Here is a 16,434-nt window from a genome sequence, read left to right as displayed (position 1 = left end):
TAAACCTAACTAACCTAAGGACATCACACACACCCATGCCCGAGGCAGGATTCGAACCTGCGACCGTAGCAGCAGCGCGGCTCCGGACTGGAGCGCCTAGAACCGCACGGCCACCACGGCCGGCCCCTCGCTTCCCTCGGACATTAGTTCCCTTGCCTCCGACTCTTGCCCTGTTGCCAAGAATCTTAAAATTAAATCTAGTGATCGTGAAAATGAGTTTTTTTCTTTTAATGTAAGTACTGCATAAACATTCCTTTAGCAGGCCATCAAAATTGGCTCAAATTTCACCCAAGTGCTTCCTTATCACATGCGACGTTGGGGAACGGGGGGCATGCATGATGAGGCACTGTCAAGTTCTGCTGCTGGTATAAGACGACACTCATCGAAGGCGATGACATGTATACATGTCGGAAGATTTTAAGTCTGACATTTGCTGGAGCAAAAACTATCGCTATTGCTTGATTACACCGAAAGTGTGGAATAAATAATTTCTACAGGCAACGGTGAATACGATGGCCTTAAAAATAACTTTGCTATTGTGTTAGCGAGTCCTTTCGGTCTCAATTTCGGGCTATCTCCCTCTTCCTTCTTAATGCTGCTGTATGTGCTGCCTTACGGCACATCGTCAAGGATCTGATATATCATTCGTCAAGGATCTGATATATCATTCTTCCTCGTCTCCTCTTCCCTTCCGCAAACCCCTCTAACACGTTTTATCAGCCCCTCCATCTTCCTTAATTTGTCCCATCCAGTTTCATTTCCTTCTTAATATTTCACTCTTTGTCTCTGCTTTCCTAATTTTTCACGCCATCCATTCGACTTATATTCTCACCGAAACTACTCACTCATACACGTTAGGAGACTTGCGCCACTGTTGAGTAAAAAAATGGTTCAAATGGCTCTGAGCACCATGGGACTTAACATCTGAGGTCATCAGTCCCCTAGAACTTAGAACGACTTAAACCTAAATAACCTAAGCACATCACACGCATCCATGCCCGAAGCAGAATTCGAACCTGCGACCGTAGCAGTCGCACGGTTCCAGACTGAAGTGCCTAGAACCGCTCGGCCACCACGGCCGGAACTGTTGAGTAAGTCGCTAGAATAACTGGTTACTTGCTATACAAAAATTCTTATTTATTGATGCGTTTCAGTCACAGCCCATTGTGAGAGCATCATAAAGGTCTTAGTTCAGATCATATTTATATGTATCAGCCTTCAATATCAGAAATCAAGTTGAGAAACGCGTCAATAAATAAGCCTTCAATATCAGAAATCAAGTTGAGAAACGCGTCAATAAATAAGAATTTTTGAAAAGCAGGTGACTAGTTATTCCAGTGACCTATTCAACAGCGGCATAAGTCTCTTCAAGTTCATGTCATGGTCGCAGGCCCGTGCGCGACTTCATATCGCACTTTAAGGACTCCAATTTTGCCCTAGTGTCTTCTGAGACAACTACCAGAACGTCGCCAGCATCGCTGCGACAGTGTCTACATGGGGAGTAGTCAACCTTTTTAATCTGCTGCTCGTTTTAGTATCTCCGTTAGCAGTAAAATTTTCTAACCGGTCAATCCTTTCCAAAAAGGGGAAATCCGCATTGCACCCTCTCAGATTTAATGGTAAGATGGCCCAGTGGATAGCCTGTCAGAAACTGAACATAGATCAAACATGGAAACGAGGAGGTGGTGCACTGAACTGTGAAAAAAGAAGCAAATAAAAACAATGAACCGTCAAGCTCAAGATGTACAACATCGAACGAAAATGAGTACGCCTGGCCTCGTGGTTATATGATTACGCTATTGGACTGCAAAGTGGGAGTTCCGCGCACAAATCTCCTTCGTGACTCATGTCACAACACAGGATAGTACAAAGCGATGCAGGCAGACTTCGAGCGCCTGTACGCGCCTGCCGATAGGTCACGACGCATAATTTTTTGCACTAACGGACTGAGTACTGACCTCCTAGCGATAGGCCTGATGCCACTCAGGATATTGGATGGACTGGAACGCATCCTCGCCTGTAACGACGACACTGCTTGCCGTCCATCAATGTACAAGCTCAGACATGTCTTGTACGGGTTCCCAGTAGCTGTGCGGCGTCATTGGGCAACGTTTCTGAACATGGGTTCCTGTCTTCAATTTGTTCAAGATGTCCTCTACAATTACTCGAAGATTGTCGGTATCATTTTCGTTACACTCTGTACAAAATATGTTGGACGAAAGACCTTGCCCTACTTGAGTCGTCCACTTCTAGCCCTTTACCTGTCCCATCACAACTCTCACTTGCCAACCAGGCTGCGTCTTTGCGTAAAGTGTTTGTCCCGATCACTTAATACCACTCCAGCCTTCTAGCAATAATTCCACGCTCGAGTACTCACAGTAACACTGCGTGTGACTTGCTCAACTGTGTACAAATGCTACCAAATGGTTACTTGTTCTACCTCCATCAGAACACGGAAACTCGAAACGTGTTCTTCTGTTCTGCGATCAATAGGGCCAGTTTAAGGCCGCGTGGGGCCCATAGCCGTTATTTTAGCAATATTTACTGAGGTTTTAAATATGTTGTAATTGCACGTAAGATTTTAAATATATTATAATTTCTTGTAATATGTGAAGATAATGTCCCAATTTTTTTAAAAATCTAACCAGTGTGCCCTTGCTAGCCGTAATGGATAGGAAGGATGATGCAGATCAGTGGTATTCAGCCTGGTCACTACCGCCCACTAATGCGCGTTCTAGCTTTCATGGTGGGCGGCAAACGGTAGGATTTTTAAAACATTTCCACTGAGTTTTCATAAAATTTGACTTTAAGTATGTGGTAACTAATTATTATTATAAGCTTTAATTTGCTGCAACTCTGCTTCATAAATTTCGAAAGGTAAAGTTACTTCCCTACTTTACTAAATCACCTTTACTTGCAAGGGAAATTCCCCCATCGCCCCCCCCCCCCCCCCCACACACACACACCCCGCAAATTTAATGGTAAGTGGATAGTACGACAAAAACTGAACACAGATCAAGAATGAAAACTGGAAGAAGGTGTAATGAATTATTATATTTTTTTATTTCTACAAATTATCCTGGCAATAGTAGTCTTTACAGTTGTCATACTATATATTCGTTATAGAATGAGTCAAGTCGTAAGAGTGTATTATCGTCGCAAGTAAATGTGATGAATAGTGAGAGCAGGCGAGATGCGAACAACAAATAAACGGGTGTGAACTATATTACAACAAAGCAATTCAAGAGTCAAAACTTTCAAAACGGAACGTTAAGTGTCATAACATGGGGTACTTGTGTAGTACAAATAGGAGGTACGTACGCATGGAGGTCCCTTCGATACACGTCGCTGTTGCAAACGGACGTTACACCACGACACAAAATTGGACATAGCGAACAGATAAGTCAATAACCGGACGGACAGTTAATAATGTTGTGAATATATATATGGTTCACGAAGGAGATCGGAACCTGGATCTCCCACTTTGCAGTCCAATAGCCTAATCACATAACCACGGCGCCATGGCTACTCATTTTCGTTCGATGTTGCACATCTTGAGCTTGACGGTTCATTGTTTCTGTTTGCTTTTTTTTTCACAGTTCAGTACACCGCCTCCTTGTTTCCATGCTTGATCTATGTTCAGTTTCTGACGGGATATCCACCGGGCCATCTTACCATTAAATCTGATGGGGTGCAACGGGGATTTCCCCTTATTAGAAAGGATTGAGCGGTTAGAAAATTTTACTGCTAACGGAGAAGCTAAAACGAGCTGCAGGTAAAAAAAGGTTGACTACTTCTCATGTAGATAGTGTCGTAGCGATGCGGACGACGTTCTAGTAGTTGGGCAAAACCGGAGGCAAAATCAAGAGTTCTATCACGGTTGCAGCTATGGTGCGTTAACGAAGAACTCAAAACAGCTGCCCACAAGAAAGCTTTTTTGCTGCTACTCTCAAATTAGCAGCAAATTATATCCACAGAACTCATGTGTTTTAGGATCGAACCTAGACGGAAAAACGAAATTTCTCAGCTCATCTCAGTAAAGTCATCGAGAAAGACTGCAAAACCGTGCACGAGCTGACCCGGCTTGGGGCTGTGGCTTAGTAATTATCTTTCTCAGCAATGAAACTGTATCATATTGTCATCTTTGTGGCATTGTTGGGTGTGGGCCCAGCAGCTGCGCTACGCTATCATCGTTTGAAACCAAACCTAAGACGTATGCAGGAAAGCATGCAACCAAGACTTACGGGAGCCCTTGGTATAACACCAATAGTAGCACTTTTAGTAATTTTGCGAACATATTTTGCAAAAATAATCATCAGCTACAGAGCTACGTGCTACTGGTTGCGGAAAGTGGACCTTGACAAGTAAGGCAGATCACTGGGGAATCCAACTACTTAGGACCTGCAGAACCAATACATGGCAGAGGACCTGGGACAAGGCACTGACGTCGTATGTATCAATTGTTCGATGACATTCGAGAAAGGAAGAAACTGCATTGTATGAGCCCAAGTAGAGGCATTATCCATCTCATAATTGGATGTGGACCATACCCCGGCTGGCTGCATAGAATAGGCAAACCTCAATCAGATGCGAATGTAGAAATCTGTTCACCTGATATTGTACTACATAGTTTTCTAAACAGTGATAGCGGGGGCAACATCGCTGTAGATGGACTTGTATCAAGAAACCCTGATTCCTGGGCAACTAGAAATATTCTAAACAAAAATACGACAGGGAACTTCCAAGGTTCTGGGCATAAGAATGCATACAGCTAAAGCGTCAAGCACCTCAAAAGTTACTGTAGTCACATTTTCAGATAACAGTAAGAACAACTATTATTGCCTAATATATTAAGAACATACGCTGAGCAGGCTTTTATATCTTATATTACGTTTTTTAGTTCGTATAGATGTTGTTTATTTTTACTGTAGAGAGACTTAAAAGACGCAATAAGTCCTATTTACTTCATAAATTTCGTTCATGCTGTAGACCATATAACTAAATAACTGGTAACCAACATGCGAGGCGGTGTCTCGAGTCCTACGGAGTCCCACAAAAGCATAGGACTTCACGTGGAAATTGAAATTGTTATCACGCACAGAGCGTGCTGTGGCTAGAGTTTTACTGAGACCCGAACGGATCTGACGTATAATACGGTTAGAGTTAGAATTCTATTGAGAAATGATAAAGATGTGTGTATACCGCGTGTCCCTCCTAAGCGTCGTCAAGCGCATGTTCTCTTATATTTCGGCAACTTTGTTTTTGCAGTGAGTGGTTGGAATCAGTCCAAACAAATCCTGCTCATCAAATCTTTCACGCGACACCCAGATTCAACGTAAAGCATCGTTTTGTTTCCTATTACAAAAAGATTTTTTTTAAACGAAATTTTAAGTGTCCATTCGATTGAGCAGACCCAGTTTAGTCTAGTGCAATATTCGTTTTATCGATGTGTATGAACAGCGACAGTAAAATACCAACAATAACCAGTAGTCCAGCAGCCACTGAGCAGCGCTGCTGCATGGCGGTGCTGTCGCTAACAGAGTACTGGTTATTCTTCGTGTTTCACTGTCCCCGTTAATACATAACATAAAACGAATATAACACTAGACTAATCTGGGACCGCTTTATTGACACTTAAAATTCCGGTTTTTAAACATCTTTTTGCAAAGGGAAACAAACAAGACGCTTTCCGTTGACACAGTGCGTCGCACGAAAGACATGATGAGCAGTATTTGTTTGGACTGATTCCAACCACTCACTGCAAAAACAAAGTTGTAAATATTTGCCGAAATATGGGAGAAAATGCGCCTAACGCTTCTTAGGAGGTACACACAGTATACTTGTACTTTATATTTGCGTATAATTGCTGGAATTTCTTATCTTTTCTTCCAGTCATTATACCTTTTTCATGTATTATTATTATTATTATTATTATTATTATTATTAGTAGTAGTAGTAGTATAGTATAGTATAGTATACAAAGCTGAAATGTCATAAATTTCTAAACATAGTGCCGGCCGGAGTGGCCGTGAGGTTCTAGGCGCTGCAGTCTGGAACCGAGCGACCGCTACGGTCGTAGGTTCGAATACTGCCTCGGGCATGGATGTGTGTGATGTCCTTAGGTTAGTTAGGTTTAATTAGTTCTAAGTTCTAGGCGACTGATGACCTAAGAAGTTAAGTCGCATATTGCTCAGAGCCATTTGAACCATCTAAACATAGTATCACAAATACTTATGTAATATCATTATAACGTGTTTAAGAAACCTGTTGCAGATAACCAGGGAACATGTCACGTGAACTGATAGTGTGTATGAATGAATGGATAGCCTAACGACATTTTATTTTACTAAATTCAGCAGTAACAGATTTTATGCACAATCAATTTTGAACCGTTCTCTGAGCAATATGATCAACACAGAAGACACTAAAAGTACACGTCACATTGACTCTTATTACTTTCTTACATATAAGAAAACTCGCCGTTTACCTGTAATAAGTCTCACCAACAAAGTCACCGTAAAGACACTCGGTCTGAACTCAGAATTTATGAAAAGGACATGAAACAGGACCACAAAAACAGTACAGCGTGAGCAATATTATCATCTGTAATTGAAACGAAAATCTGACAGACTTCGACAGTATGTTGGCTGTGAGACTGTTTCACTGAGTGGCAGTATGGCGCGAGGACATATCAAGAAACATTTTGAGACTAAGTCCATTAACAGTGTAACGCAAAAAATCTGTAATGGCAATATTTTGGCACAAGTTCGTAATAATGCACAGCAGATTATGGTGGAACAGAATATGTAAATAAACTCTAGAGTCAGTTTGTAATATGTGAAATGTGGTTTGATACAATAAAATTGTTCCGAATGCATTCTTTAAACGCTCGAAAATATGCAAGTTCATGTGAGTGGCTATTGTTTCCAGTGCTTCAAAGATCACTGCACAATTGTGCGCACATATTGTATACAAATTAAAACTGCTTAGGTTTAATGTTCCCCCAGAAAAAATAGGCAGTACCATGCAAGGCTCCTGGCAACACGAGACCCGTAGCAAGCATGTGCTATGGGTGAACTGCCTCTGGTAAACATTGGTATAAGTGTTTTGAATGCGACTAAGCTGCAGCGACTTCATGCAGCCTTCCTGGTCGTTGTTCTTGGACTGGGTCTGCAAGACGTCTCAGTTTTTGAGAATAAATGTCAGCAATGATGGCTACATCTCGGGGAAGCACCATACCGTCGCTGTGCCACCAGATACATAATATATTTTTTTGTAGATGCGCACAGGTATTTGTATGGGGGGTTGCTGCTTTGTTTGGGCTCAGCCATTCTTTTCTTTTCCTCAAGTTAGCATAAAGACTCCATTTCTCGTCATGAGTAACGATATGGTATAGGAATGGTCAGTGTTTTCCACGAGCCAATTGATGACGAGCAGTCTGAGATGCGCATTTGGCCACTCGGAGATTTTTGTGATTTTGGCTTGGAGCTTGCGGTACCCATATACTTGATTTTTTTAATCTTGCCCACTGCATGCAAATGTCGCACGATGGTGGAATGATCACAGTTCATCACATTTGCCAGCTCTCGAGTACAATGGCGTTGATCATTGTGGATTAATACATGTAAAGGATCTTCATCAATCCCAGTAGATCTTCCTGAACGTGGAGAGTCCTTAAAACGAGAAAACCATTCTGCTGTCGTGCTCTGTCGAATGGCATTATTGCTACACACTGCACAAATCTTTCCGGCTGTCTCCGCTGCTGTCACCCCTCTACTGGACTCAAACAGAAGAATATGTCGGAAATGTTCCGATTTCTCCATTTGGCACTCCATTTTCTAGCTCAACTCACTATCTCTAAGAGACAATATGCAAATTCAAATAGCAACTATGAAGTACAAAAAAGGACAATCGATAAATAAGCCCATAGCAACATGCAGTACAAAATCGCTGCGAACTTATGCGCCAACCTAATACTAACGAAGTGACCACCGTGCAAACACACGTTTATAGATGTCAGTTTCCAGAAAATTCCGACTTTGCTCGAACAATAAAGCCTGCGCGAATGACTAGTGGCCTGTTCGTCGTGCCGGCAGAAGCCTCCGACGCCGACGCCGTCGGCCGCCTCGTCGTCGTCGGGCAGCGGCCGCCAGCGCGGCGGCGGGTCCCTCCGCGCCGTGGCGTCGGCGCCGCCGCGGGACGACCTGGTCGCGTGCTCTAACTGCGGCCGCCACTTCGCCACGGACCGTGTCGCCAAGCACGAGGAGATTTGCCGGCGCACCACCACCAAGAAGCGCAAGGTGTTCGACCCGGTCAAGCAGCGCGTCAAGGGCACCGAGGCAGAGACTTTCGTCAGGAAGATGCTGCTCAAGGGCCCGCCAGCAAAGAAGGTAACTAACGTTTTTCTGAATCAGACTTCTAAGTGGGTGGATTTCCCTAATTTTCAGATGTCGAATTCAGAGAGGCTACGAGATTTTCTCTACCACGTCGCATTTCTGAGATACAAAACAATAATAAACTCTTACTGATTTTATTTTCAATATGTAGTGAATATCAATAAAACCGAAACATCCTAACATCGTGTCTGACCTCATTTTCCGCGACACGGTGCTGCAACTCGACGGGGCCCAGACTCGACAAGTCGTCAGAAGTGCCTGCAGAAATGTCGAGCCGTGCCGCCTCTGCAGCCATTCGTAATTGCGAAAGTGTTGCACGTCTGAGATTTTGAGCACAAACTGACCTCTCAATTATGTCCCCGCAAATGTTCGACGGGATTCGTGTCAGGTGATTTGGTTGTTCACTCGAACTGTCTGGAATGTTCTTCAAACCGATCAAGATAATTGTAGCCCGGTGACATAACATTGTAGTTTGGGAATGTGTACTCCACGAATCCCTGTAAATAGTCTCCAGGTAGCTGAAGGTAACCCCTTCCAGCCAACAATTGGCTCAGTTTGATTAGAGGACTTGGTCCATTTCATGTAAAGAACATTAAGGAGCCACCACTAGTTTGCTCAGTACCCTCTTCACAACTTGAGTCTACGGTTTTTGTGAGGTCTGCACCACTCTCAAACCCTACTATTAGCTCTTACCAACTGAAATCGGGACTCATCTGACTGGGCCACGGTTTTCCAGTCATCTAGAGCCCAATCGATATGTCAAGAGTCTAGGAGAGGCACTGCAGGCAATGTCGTGCCCTTGGCAAAGCACTTGCATCAGCCGTCTGCTGCCGTAACCCGTTAATGCCAAATTTCATTGCACTATGCTAGCAGAAGGTTTGTCATATGCCCCACACTCTAAGAAAACGCCGGTTCTCTCGGTCATTAAGTGGAGGACATCAGCCAGTGCATTGTCTGTGGTGAGAGGTAATGCCTGAAATTTGGTGTTCACAGCACACTCACCAGTGGATCTCAAAATATTGAATTCCCTAACAATTTCCAAACTAGAATGTCTTATGTGTCTAGCTCCAACTACCATTCCTTAATTTTCATCATGCGGCCATAGTCACGTTGAAAAACTCACCTCAGTACAAATGACAGCTCCACTAATGCACTGCCCATTTATACATTGAGCATGCAGTACTACTGCCTGTCCTGTGGAAGTGCCTATAACTGTCTCATGAGTTTTCTCACCTCACTGTAACATTAATCAAACATTTGCTTCAAATATCAAAATAATCATATTACTTTTTCATCAAAACAATAATCATAAAAGAAATGATACCACATTACAAAATTGATTCATTTTGATTAAAAAATCTCGGTTAAATTGTTGCAACACATTAACTGAGAACTTTTTATCCGAGTACTACATTGAAAAATATTTAAAATCCATTTTCATGTCACTTTATTTGCTGAAATGGTATGAGGATGCTTTTCTTTCGTAAGGTATCTCATCAGTCTCTCTAAACAAGAAATTCTAATGTTCCACAGTAAGAATGTTTGCTTGAAGCTTTAACTCAGTTGATTGCTAACAGCTACAAAGGTTTGCACGAAAAAAATCTGTGTGCAAATGTAGAAAGTTTATTTTACAGAAATTCTACACCCCATTTACATTATGGTGACAGAAGTCCTGCAACAGCTATATGCATATATATAGTTGGTGGTAGCACCATTTACACAAAGAGTAAGAGGGTAGTGCAGTGGTGGAGCTGTTATTTGTCTTCAGGTGATACATGTGAAAAGGTTACCGAAGTGATTATGACTGCACAACTGGAATTAAGACTTCGAATGCGGAATGGTAGTTGGAGGCAGGTGTATGAGACATTCCATTTCTGAAATCATTATGGAATTCGTATTCAGAGATCCACGGTGTCAAGAGGGTGCATTTAAGGCATTACTTCTCACCACATACTATGCAGTAGGCAACAGTCTTCACTAAACAACTGAGATCAGTGGCATTTGCAGAGAGTTGTAAGTGCCAACAGACAAACAACACTGCATGAAGTAACCACAGAAATAACTGTGGGGCTTAAGACTAATGTATCCATTAGGCCAGTGTGGAGAAATTTGGTGTTAATAGGCTATGGCAGCAGGCAACCATCTCGGGTGCCTTTGCTAACAGCATGACATCGCCTGCAGCACCTCTCCTGGGCTCGTGACCTTATAGGTCGGACACTTGACGACTGGTAAACCGTGCCCTGGTCAGATGAATCCTTATTTCAGTTGGTACAAGCTGATGGTATGGATGAAGTGTGGTGCAGACCCCCATGAAGACAAGGACCCAAGTTGTCAACAAGGCACTGTGCAAGCTGGTGGTGGTTCCATAATGGTGTGGGCTTGTTTACATGGAATGGGCCTGGGCTTGACCTTCTGGTCCAACTGAACCAACCTTTGACTGGAAATGAATATGTTCAGCTACCTGGAGACAATTTGCAGTCACTCAAGGACTTCATGTTCCCAAACAACGATGGAATTTTTATGAGTGACAGTACACTATGTCACCAGGCTGAAATTGTTCATGACTAGTTTGAAGAACAGCCTGGGCAATTAAAGTGAATGACTTGGCCACCCAGATCACCTGCCAAGAATCCCATTGAACTTTTATGAGACATAATAGAGGGGTCATTTCATGCACAAAATCCTGCACCGGCAACACTTTAGTGATTATGGATGGCTGTGAAGGCAGTGGGGGCTTCCAATGACTTGTTGAGTCCATGCCACATCAGCTGCACTACCAACAGATCAGTCTCTGTAGAAACATAGTCTTGCCCAGAAAGCAATGAACAGAGGCTCTGAAATAAGTTCAAACATATAACTCAACATCCATGAGTTTAGCATTGAAGGTCTCACCTCTCAAAAGTTTTTCTGATTTGTGGTCTAGTAAGCACATCTTCTTTCAACATGTCCTAGCTGATTTTGGGAAAAGCTTCTTTGAAAATGTTATATTAATGATTTTTAGATTAGAACTCTCAGCTGAATAAAGGCAATTTATTTGTGTATTTATTTTGCTAGACACATTCCATCTCATTTTTTAAGGCTTTATCAGTGATCGTGTGAGAGATATTATTCTATATGTGCTCTTGCTGTACTAGCGATAAAACTGTTTTTCTACCTTTAGCATTACACACATTTTTCAGCATAGGACACAAACTTCACCATGTTAATGGAACAAGGATTGCCTTTATTCAGTTGGGTACAGTTGGTCCTAACCTAACAATCATTACTATTATGTTAACAACAACTCAGGTTTTACAAAACAACAACATTAAACATGTTCTTCGAAATATTTGAAAACTTCAGTCTTTTTTTAACTTTGTCGGGTCTTACTTAATATGAAGTGGAGGCAGTATGACTCCATTTTCTCATATGCTATATCTTGGCATTAAAACTGATTTTGATGTATCACCTGTCCAGCAAGCATAGAAAACAATAGGATTTTGTGAAACTAGCCTGTAAACCTGTATGTAACATAACAGCTTTTATATCACAGCAAATCTTTAAATGTCATGGCCTCCAGTACCAAAAACACGCTTTCACATTTTTCTTTCTTAGCCACTGAATTCAGCTTTCAATACAAAATGCCATTGTTGCTTCAGAATGCTCTGGCGAAAGAATTCAATTTTCACCTAAGGACTCTTTTTAAAACTGACACTTCATAATGCAACAAACACTTTCTAGTGACAGTTTTTATACTTTACATAAATAAAAAATAGAATTACAGAATTTACTTAAGGGTTAAAATGAAATGGAATTTTAAATATCTCAAGCTTTACATGATACCACATTTCTAAGTTTCAATTTTGATTCTACAACCAAAAATATATAGGAATTGATATGTCATACACCAAACTTCTGTGAATAATGTGAATGAGCAGAGAAACTTATCTGAATAATGAATCGAATGATCTTATCACACAATGCTTAGTTTACCTCATTCCTTTCAGGCAAACACTTTCAGACAACCCATCTTGCATGTCAATATGCTTTCTTAAATTTCTTGACACTGCAGATCATTTTGTTTTTGGGGTGTAAAAGAAGCTCATTCATGAAAATCCAACTGAGAACAATGTTGAGTCTGGTACAATAACTATTAAATTATAGTGAACTTTTTGTCAATGTCGTGCACAAAGTACTGGTGTCTTCTATACTTGACCCAACACACCAGAGAAAAAAGGTTACTTTTGACACGCATCTTTCTTTCAGATCTCTAATTTAAATAAAATTGTATGCAAAATTGGTTAAATATTATAGGACGCACTTCATACAAGTTTTATGGAAGTGGGCAGGATTAACATTTCGGAGACCAGCCGATTAGAAGACTAATGAACCCAGGAAATCAGCCATTTATCCTGTTCTTTAAATAATTATTGGGACATATGTAATGGATGTATCTTCAAGAGACATACATAATAAAAAGGACAAATCTTCAAGATTTATTTTTCATATTTACTTTAGTGCTTTGATAGATTACAAATTTTAAAATAATAACAGAAAGTATAATTATTTTCCCAAGATAAAAGTGCAATATCAGCTGTCGAGCAGTTTCCTACTCTTGAGCTTCCTGACTTTCTTTCTTGCTCAACCAAATGTGATGCATTTGGAGCAGAATTACAGTAAACTGAAAAACCAAGTACACACATGAAATCCAATGATATTGGCTCAGCCATTCGCAACAGCAGCTGTTACATTCACTAATGTTTCTTTCAAAATAGCTGTAGAAATTGACAACAGATGGCAGCATCAGTCAAGAGACAGGTAGCAAGATGTCCCTACATCATTCTCATATGAAATTAGTCCAGTTTTCGAGCATTAGGTAACCCGTGCGTCAAGACAACATAGCTCGACCTTTACTCCAACACGGTCTCTTTAACACAGAGTTGTGGTCTGAGCTATGCTCAGTCTTGGTCTCCAGAGCGTTGAGGATTCAAAGTAGAATTTCTTGCAAAATAAAATATCTTTGAACTACTGAAAAAATCAATTTGTCGTTTTTATAGTTTTCATTCCAAAGAATAGCCTTCCACTGCAATTTATCCTTCGCAGACCTCTTAACACGTACAAGACTAAATTGCAACCTAAATCCATTTCTGCTTGCTTACTGCAGTCAGGCCTTGATCTCCCTCTACAATTTGTACTCCCCACAATTCCTGTCATTATCCAACACAATTCCTTGATGCCTCAGGATATACCCTGTCAACCAATTTCTTCTTTTAGAAAAGCTGTGCCATAAATTTCTTTTCTCTCAAATTCAGTTCAGTATATCATCATTAGTTATTCAGTCTAATCATTTGATCTTCACCATTCTTCCATAGCACCACATTTCTAAAGATTCTCTTCTTGTCTGAGCTTCTTATTGTCATGGTTTACTTTTGTATATTCTAAAACTCCAAATGTTTACCTTGTTGTGCAACACTTCGTTGATGGCCTGAATACTTAAAAGGGAAACTCCCCATTGCACCCCCTCAGATTTAGTGGTGAAAGGCCCAGCAGATAGCCCTGAAAAACTGAACACAGATCAAGCATGAAAACATGAAGAATGTGTACTGAATGATGAAAAAAGAAGAAAAATACAGTGAATGGTCCAAGCTCAAGATATGCAACATTGAGAGAATAGCAAGAACCATGTCATCATGGTTGTGTGGTCATGGTGTTGGACTGCAAACTGGGAGATCCGTGTTCAAATCCAATTCATGCCTCCCCCCCCCCCCCCCCCTCCCCACCCCCTTTCCTCACAAATTTATGAATTGTCCACTCAGTCATTGACATATCTGCTCTCCTTCTGTAATCTTGGCAATAGTCAATTGATTATAGAATATGAGTCATATGGTAAGAATATATTAGCACTGCACGTAAATGTAATGAAAAGTGAGAGCAGGCAAGACCTCTCACAGAAATGAAAACAACACATAAACGGGTGTGAACTACGTTACAACAAAGGGATTTAAGAGTCAAAACATCCAAAACAGAACACATGAGTCGTAACATGTGGTACCTGTGTAGAACAAATATGAGGTAAATACTTTTGGAGGTCCCTTTGTTACACCTTGGTGTTCCAAATGGACATTACATCATTACTCACACAAATTTGAACACAGTGAACAGATATGTCAATGATCACATGGAAAAGGGGGGCATGAAGGAGATTCATGTTCAGATCTCCGGCTTTGTAGTTCAACACAGTGACCACACAACCACAATGCCCTAGTTCTTGTTATTCCCTTAAGGTTGCATATCTTGAGCGTGGACCATTCTCTGTTTCTATTTTGCTTCTTCTTCACAGTTCAGCACACATTCTTCCTGTTTTAATGCTTGATCTCGGTTCAGTTTTTTAAGGGCTATCTACTGGGCAATCTCACTACTAAATATGAGGGGGTGTGATGGGGGGTTTCCCTTTTTTGTGTCAGTGAAAAGTCTTGTATCAGTTTTCACAGTGCTTTGGGAGTTCACAAGTGAGGGTTTCTTGTCACAATTCTTATCTTCTGCTCCCTCCACACCATCCCATCTCCAAATAGTGTTCTCTTACTACACTTTCTTTATTGTTGACGTTCTGAATTTTGTAAACCACTCCTACATTTTAACCATCCTCTTCTGCCCATGTGTTGCACTACATTGCTTCTTGCTACCCTGTATATATGCTAATTTTTTTTTAAATTTTCTTTTTTGTTACCTTATAACCATCCCTCCTCCAAATGTTTTGCAAACAGGATGGACTTTTAATGCATTCTTCTTGTGCCACTGTCTTACCTGCTCCCATTAGATGAACTTTTAGTATGACTAACCCCTTCAATATAGCCCGGTCCACACGCAACGATCTGTCTGCGCAGACATCGGCGCAGATGTCTGTACATGCGAAAGATCGCTGCAAATGTGGTGTGTTCACACCACACAAACCCCAATCTACTACTCGCCCGCCATCTGTTGGTGTAGAAAAGAAATATCAGTGGCAAGCGACTACGCTCCCTGAAAACGTCAAAATTTAATTCAGTTATTTTGAAAAATAGAAATGGAGGAAGTTCTGTTGTGGTCTGTGTTCGCAACTTGTGTTGCAAAAAACATTCAGACCAACCGCAGGAAACAGAGAAAGCGGTCAAAATGGTGCAGACAGTGGCTGCTAAAGCGAAAGCAGTTTTGTCACGTAAATTTACTGCGAGAGTTGCAGGGCGAACCTGTTTTGTTTTACATAATCTCGTGTTCCATTTCCTCGCACATTGGCACTCCAATTTCATCTTCAATTGTACTCCTGCTTGGTCTTGGCGTTTCTTGATCACTAAGAAAGCCAAATGGATCAAAATACCATAACGTTGGCTGGTATACTTGATCTGCTCCTACACCAGATCTTCTAGATTTCTGAACTTTGGATAACTCTTTTCGGTAAACAGTTCGCTGACAGACTAATTTACTTGACTTGCCTTCATGAACTCATCTTTCAGGAAAGCGTAAATAGCTTCACATGTGTTGGGTATTATTTCACTCAATGCTTGTTTCGATATTGCAGACGAAAATTCCAAATCATTGTAGCTCCTTCCTGTTGCTAGGAATCTTAATGTTACTGCCAGGCGTTCATGAGGAGAAATTTCCCTTCTCATACAAGTATTTTTCTCATAATATGAGGGGTTACATGCTTTAAGAGATAATTATAAGTTTCGACATCCATCCGCAAATAATTTCGCCAGTTCGCAACGAAATTATTTTTTTATTACCGTTTCTCTGTTTGCCGAGGCGCCAACTGCCCGCAATTTTTCAATTAGAGCATTGTATGCTGCTGTCTTTTTGTCTCGGTCACTATATTCTTTACTTTTAATCTTCCACAAACATGGGTGGTTTCTGTATATTTCAATGAATTCACTTACAAACTCTCGAGAACACTGACGAGTATCAGCCATTTTAATGCCCTGTGCACACAAATACAAACACTAGACTGAGCAAACAGCTGTTTCGCGCCAGATTTGCGACGATCTCCTGTCCACACGCTCCAACTTGTCTGCGCAGATGTGGTTTG

At 41.2% G+C, this 16,434-nt stretch overlaps 1 protein-coding gene across 2 annotated transcripts in view; it reads left to right on the top strand.

Annotated features, from left to right (window-relative positions):
• The window catches only part of LOC124612755 (serine/arginine repetitive matrix protein 1-like), a 478,871-nt gene that overhangs the window by 461,714 nt on the left and 723 nt on the right, over nt 1–16,434 (top strand). Inside the window, exon 6 of one of the 2 annotated variants that reach the window (XM_047141148.1) lies at nt 8,100–8,390. In XM_047141148.1, the coding sequence (XP_046997104.1) occupies nt 8,100–8,390 (291 nt within the window). Of the gene's footprint in view, nt 1–8,096; nt 8,391–16,434 lie in introns of both variants that reach the window. The other variant, XM_047141147.1, reaches the window with a different exon arrangement.

This window comes from Schistocerca americana, chromosome 4 (genome assembly GCF_021461395.2).
Source record: "Schistocerca americana isolate TAMUIC-IGC-003095 chromosome 4, iqSchAmer2.1, whole genome shotgun sequence".
Taxonomy (NCBI): Eukaryota; Metazoa; Arthropoda; class Insecta; order Orthoptera; family Acrididae; genus Schistocerca; species Schistocerca americana.
This window is presented reverse-complemented; position numbering and strand designations above follow the sequence as displayed.